We start from the raw sequence: 5,837 nt of genomic DNA on the forward strand, positions 1-5,837 counted from the left end.
TGGCGGGTGTCTGGGCCATGGCACTTCAACAGCTTCTGTCTCCCGAGCTGCTGACCCTCACTGAGAGCAGCCGGGGGACCCATCACTCTGTGGGCACCTCTTCTTAAATACCCACCTGGTGTCTGTTCCTTCCCTGTGCTGACGCTTCTGGCCATTCTTCACCAATCACCTCTGGCACTCTCCTGGAGTTCCCGCGGATGACACGACTGCGATTTCATACTTGCCTTGAATTAATGTTAAAATACGTCTGTGGAACTCAACCTATTTCTCATTCCTGCAAGATTCCGTGAAAGCCTCCCTTCAAACGGGACAGCAGCAGTGGCTTCCTCACGTCTGTCTGAGAACCGGTGTTCAGAGCCCTTCACTTACGCTGTATTCATACTGCTGGCTGCTTTTTTGTAGTGAGTGCTGCGGTGATGAACGCCATGTGTTAGAGAAATGTCCCTGTAAACGTGCGCAGCGGTTGTGGCTTTTCCCCTCATTCAATGCTGCTTTTTCACCCGCTGCCCCAGGGAAGGTTGCCAAGTGCATTGTCTGTCTGACCACAGTGCTGGGCTAGTTATTCCCCTTTGCCAAAGGACTGGCCACCTCGGAAGCACCAGCTTGTGCAGGTTTCATGAGCACTTGCAGCTGGACAAACCTGCGGTCCCCAGCGAGGGGATAATCTGCAATGCACATTATCTGCTCTGGGAGGCACTGGGATAGGGATGCTGGATGGATCCAGGGAATTTTTTTCATGGTGAAGGTGGTTAAACAGCAGCCCAGGGGCTAAGAGGTGATGGGATCTTCTTGGAGGTTTTCAAACACAGCTGGGCAGAGCTCGGACAGCCTGGTCTGAATTCTCTGTCTTGTTTTGAGCAGGGCTTGGACTAGAGATCTCCCCATGTCCCTTCCCACCTCAATGGTTCTTTGATCACGGGCATCAGGCTGAGAGAGTGGGGGAGCAGGTGGCAATGATGCTCTTGGATGTCATCAGCCTCCTCTTTGATGACATCTGCAAGATGCTGCACAGTGTTACTTGGTGCATAAAGGAGCGTGTAGCCAGGCCATGTGCTGGTGTCACTCGCTGTGAGGAAGAGGCACCCATCCACGGCCAGCTGTCACTGCTGGCTCCTCCTGAAGATGGGGATGGGCTGGGGATGACAAAGGACAGAGGGCAGCGGGTTTCCTGACTGAGAGCTAAATACCCAGGGATGTCTGTCACAGGGAGGAGCTGCAGTGGAGGGGTGCCAGGTAGGAGGGAGGAGCGAGTGTGTAACTCACAACTGAGCTCGGCATAGGGAATGTAAATGAAACTCTGTTAAACTCTGCGTGGAACAGGGAGGGTGATTCCTCTCTCGGCCTCCTGTCCTGGGGCTGGCCGGCTGCGTGCTCTCGCTGCCTTTCCTTGGCCCAGACAACAGCACTTCTGCTGCGAAACATTTCCAAGGGACCTTGGAGCTGACGTAGGGACGCTTGAAGCTGACCCAGCCTGAAGCTGACGCAGTTCCTTTGTAGGACCTTGAAGCTGACACATTAATAACGCACCGTATTTATCTACCCCATTTGATACTCGGCAGTGCAGTGCGGGGTTTCCAAAACAAAATCCACAGGCCATTTTAATCACGTTCCAGATTTCGGCTTTGCTCTCTAGTCTGATTTAGGGATTCATTTAGGTCTGATTTCATGTCTTCCGTAAGGACATGAACAGGTACAATGTTAAGCATAACCAAGAGCTTGGGCAGAGCTTTAGGGGGAAGCCCACCCCTGCAACTGAATCAGAGGAATTCATCCCGGTTGTAGAGATCTCCCAGAGCGGCAGCTGGTACAGGGCTCCCTTACCCACCACTCGATCAGCTGATGATGGCCACGGTTTGTAGCTGGGTCCTGGACTAAATGGACCCTCAGCTGCTCCACCTGGACAATTCCTGCCAAGCAGGAGGAAGTGGAAGGTCAGGCCGGCAGCTGGAATTGAGGGGCTTAAGTAGGAATTCGAAAGTTGTGCTTGGAGAGCAGAAGTAAAGCAGACCCAGGGGAGCAGGGGGACACTGCCCCAAGCTGATGCTGGTTTTGGCCTCTCCTAGGTGGTGCAAATGCAGTGTAACATGGAGCTGAATGAAGACAAGACCCAGTGGCACGTAAGTATTCAGCTCCTATTCTACATGAGGCACTGGGGCAAGACCCACTCTCTGTACACTTCTACGGCATCCGACTGGGTAAGAGTTCGGTCTTGGATGGTCTGCTGCAGTGCCCAAGGACTTACTCTCATTCCATTATTATAAAAGAAGCCCCAAGGGTAGCAAAGCCACCAGGCACCTCTTGCTGCGGCACAGGAAGACTTGATGTCTTTGTTTAGGCATTTTTAACTCTGCTTCTTCCTGGCTGAACAATTGAGGTGAGCTGTAACTGCTGTGAGAACATTTCTCTAAGACACTCAAACTGCCCTGCCACAGACTCCCAGCAGCCTGGCAGTTGCCAGCATCACCCCTGCTCACTGGTGCCGGCAGTTCCTGGTGCAGGTGGAGGAATCAGCACCTTTCCTTCTCTCTGAGAAGAAGCTGGTGTTTGTACAGAGCACTCTCTTCTTTCTGCAGCTGACCCTTCTGCTGATCCTGGAGGACAAACTGCATCGACAGCTGAGCTACGACTTGCTGCCCAGTAGGTGCAACTCAGAAGCACAATTTAGTGTGGCAACGCTGAAGTGTTGCCTGGGGGTCCCAGGCAGGTTTAGCTCAGGTTGTGTTAGACAGATTGTGTTTACTAGCTGCCCTTTCCTTCTTGTACTGGGAAAGCAGACTGAACCCTGATATCGGTGCGGTACCCGTTCTTGTCCACTCAGACCCTGAGCTTGCAGCCCCTGGCATGCGGTAGTGACCTGCACTCCAGGAGCCCAGTGAGGGGCCATCCAGACGCTGCATTTCCTCCTGGGACATGTAGTGGCAGCTCTTGGGGCAGCACTAGGGAATTCTTCCCTCATTCCCAAGGTCAGGCTGGATGCAGCTTTGAGCAGCCTGGGCTAGTGGAAGGTGTCTGTCCCCACGGCAGGAGGTTCAATCGAATGACCTTTAAGGTCCCTTCCAGCCCAAACCAGTCTGTCATTCTGTGAGCACCGGTGCAGTCTCTGCAATACCTTTTAAAGGAGCAGAGAGACTCTCCTTTGAGGGACCCCCGCGGCTCTGGGGAAGGGTGCTTCTGTGCTTCTCCTCGGAGCAGGTCCAGTACAGCGGGCTTCTTCCTAGAACATGCGGGAACCTCCTGGAGGCCTCACAGCTGGAGTCCTGGGGCTGCTGTACAGCCAAAACAGAGCTAAAGCTTTGGAGGGAACTTTGGGAGCTGCTGCTGGGCCAGCTCCTCGCCTTCTGCTGCCTCCACGCAGGGACTGCCTGCGTTACTGCTGAGCCAAAACACGGAAAACGCCTCAAAGGGACACACTGCCAAGACCATTGTGCTTTGTGTGATGCACAACAGGAACTCATTCCTGCCCAGAACCTCGTCCAGCCCCAGCTCACTGCCCACCTTGGAGCTCGCTGTGCCCCAGGGTTACTCAGCCGTTACTCAGCCAGCGAGAGCTTACAGCTCGTGCCCCTAAAGCGCAGTGAAGCGTAGTGCAGCTGTACTGCGGGTGGGGATTGGGTGCTTTACGGGTAGCGGAGGAACTAGCAGGTGCATGAGCTTCCTGTTCTCACCGTTCCTTGTCTCTGCAGCTGATAACTCCAAGGACTTGGCCACAGAGCTGGTGCACTATGGGTTCATCCACGAGGTAAGGCTCCTTGCTGCTCATCACTGCAGCTGCGCTGGCACCGCGCCACCGCCGCCCCAAGCCCGTGTGACACCTCAGAGCAGAACGAGCTCGTCCATTCCCCAGTGGGCAGAGAGTGGTCGCAGGGGCCAGCACTTGGAGGGAGTGACGCTTCCCTTTCTTCTTGTTTGGGTTTTTGTCTCCACACTTTGCTCACACCTGACTCTGGGTCAGTTTTGAGTCCCCAGTTTTGAGGGGACTGTCATGTTACGACGGTAGGGTTACTTACATCAGCCTCGTGGTGACGTGAGACCCAGAGGAGGGCCAAGGGACGAGTCTGCAGCATGGCCCATCTCCAGAGGAACTGTCCCAGAGTACCTGGACAGTTCTTCTCTCCCTCCACAGATTTCTGCTGCTGGAGGAGATGGCCTCCCCTGGCCCCCACTGCAGGCACTCCCTTAAGCACTCCCAGAAGCAATTCAGAGCGGCCCGGCCATTCAGAGCTCTCGGCAGCAGAGCTGCAAGGGGAGGCAGTGTGGAGAGGTTACAAATACCTTTGGTTTTATTTGGTGCCAGTTAAGAATTCTGGGGCTGTAGGCGAAGTTTTGCAGAATTCCTTGTTCTGGATGCTCACATTAGACAAGGAAGGGGTCAGCTTCACCGAGTGAAAAATGTATGTGAGTGCGCTTGGGAAAAAAGCACATTTGGACTGGATAAAAGTATATTTAGACTGGAAAAAAGTACATTTGGACGTTCTTCCTGTCTCCATCTGAGCATGGCGATGGTGCAGCTCAGCACTGACACGCTGCTGCTCCTGGAAAGCACGTGGCGTTGGGGCAACCTGCTGCTGTAGAATACACCTGACAGAGGTCCCCGTCCACAGGCTGCCAGTGACTGCTCCCTTTCTCCTGGAAAAAAACCTCCTTTCCACACGCCTTCCTCTCTAACATCTTTCCTGCTCCTCAGGTACCCACTACCCCTCTCCCTGCTGTGTACCGGATTCACTCCCTCTGTGCTTAGCTTGGAAGCACAGCTTCTTCTTGACCCGAAGATCTCGTGTGCCCAACTGTTCATTGAGTTTTCCTACCCGCTAAGACCACCCATGCCCCACAGGTCCCGTCTTCAAAGCCAAGGGTTCTCTCAAAAGAAAAGCAGCAATTTAGCGGCAGGAGGGACAAAGGGGTGCCTTGAAGCAGCAAGTTTTTCATTCAAGTGAGAATTCTGAATTTGTTTCTGGCAATTCCAAACCCCTCCATGACACCAGGGAGGGTGTTTTGCATCTTGTACATATCGTTGTGTGTTCCAGACATTTATTTCTTAAGGAATAAACATTCTAATTATGTTAGAAACCACCCACTCCTGAATGCATCAGAAAAGAGATTTCTGTACAAAACAGTTGCCAGACCAACAAAAAGTTACATTGATTCTCATCTTTGTTAGCAGGGAGGAAATTATAACTATTCCTTGGCCACAGAAAATAGCTTTAGACCCAGTGGTCAGGTAATTAAATTGAAGTTAAACTACATGAAAGAAGCTGGACCAGTTTCGTCCCTTCAGATGGGAAGCTCCAAAGAACTGTCTGCACTTTGCCTTTAGGTTGCCCTGACCCCAAAAGGCTCCACTCTTGACTCCTCGTTTGGGGTTATTCGGCACTATGGTCATTATTAGGGATATGTTCCAGATGTGCTTGCGAGCTGTTCGCTTCCCATATCAAAACCCAGATGTGGAATCGGTGGCTTAGGATGGAACAATGTAAGGAAGGAGATGGCCAAGGCAGCCAAGCCAAACTGATCCGTTTGTTCTTTCGTTTCAGGACGACTGCGAGAAGCTGGCCAACTTCCTGGAGAATGCCTTCCACAAGCACCGGTCTCCTCCCTTGTGAGTCACCTCATGCAGTCTGGGACGGAGCGGTCCCCTCCTCCGGGGACGGGAAGCGTTCCAGACTGGACGAACCCGCGGGGCTCCTGACCGACCTTCCTCCAGCAGCACTGAGCAGGCCGCTCGCTCCCAACTGAGCCTTTGCAGTCCACGAGAGGCCTAGGCCTGAGCCGTGGCGTGGGAAGGCGACAGCACGTGGAGGAGGGATCAGCAAACGCGAGAAATTACCTGAGCATCACAA

The 5,837-nt window shown here is 53.3% G+C and overlaps 1 protein-coding gene across 1 annotated transcript in view; it reads left to right on the top strand.

The window, feature by feature from the left end:
- NRBP2 (nuclear receptor binding protein 2) overlaps positions 1 to 5,600 on the top strand; it is a gene marked incomplete at its 5' end in the record, with an annotated part of 12,892 nt that extends 7,292 nt beyond the window's left edge. Inside the window, 4 exons of the mRNA XM_010133101.1 lie at positions 2,064 to 2,117; positions 2,574 to 2,637; positions 3,684 to 3,739; positions 5,532 to 5,600. Of these exons, the coding sequence (XP_010131403.1) occupies positions 2,064 to 2,117; positions 2,574 to 2,637; positions 3,684 to 3,739; positions 5,532 to 5,600 (243 nt within the window). The remainder of the gene's footprint in view (positions 1 to 2,063; positions 2,118 to 2,573; positions 2,638 to 3,683; positions 3,740 to 5,531) is intronic.
- Positions 5,601 to 5,837: the final 237 nt, after the last annotated feature.

This window comes from Buceros rhinoceros, unplaced genomic scaffold (genome assembly GCF_000710305.1).
Source record: "Buceros rhinoceros silvestris isolate BGI_N320 unplaced genomic scaffold, ASM71030v1 scaffold34843, whole genome shotgun sequence".
Taxonomy (NCBI): Eukaryota; Metazoa; Chordata; class Aves; order Bucerotiformes; family Bucerotidae; genus Buceros; species Buceros rhinoceros.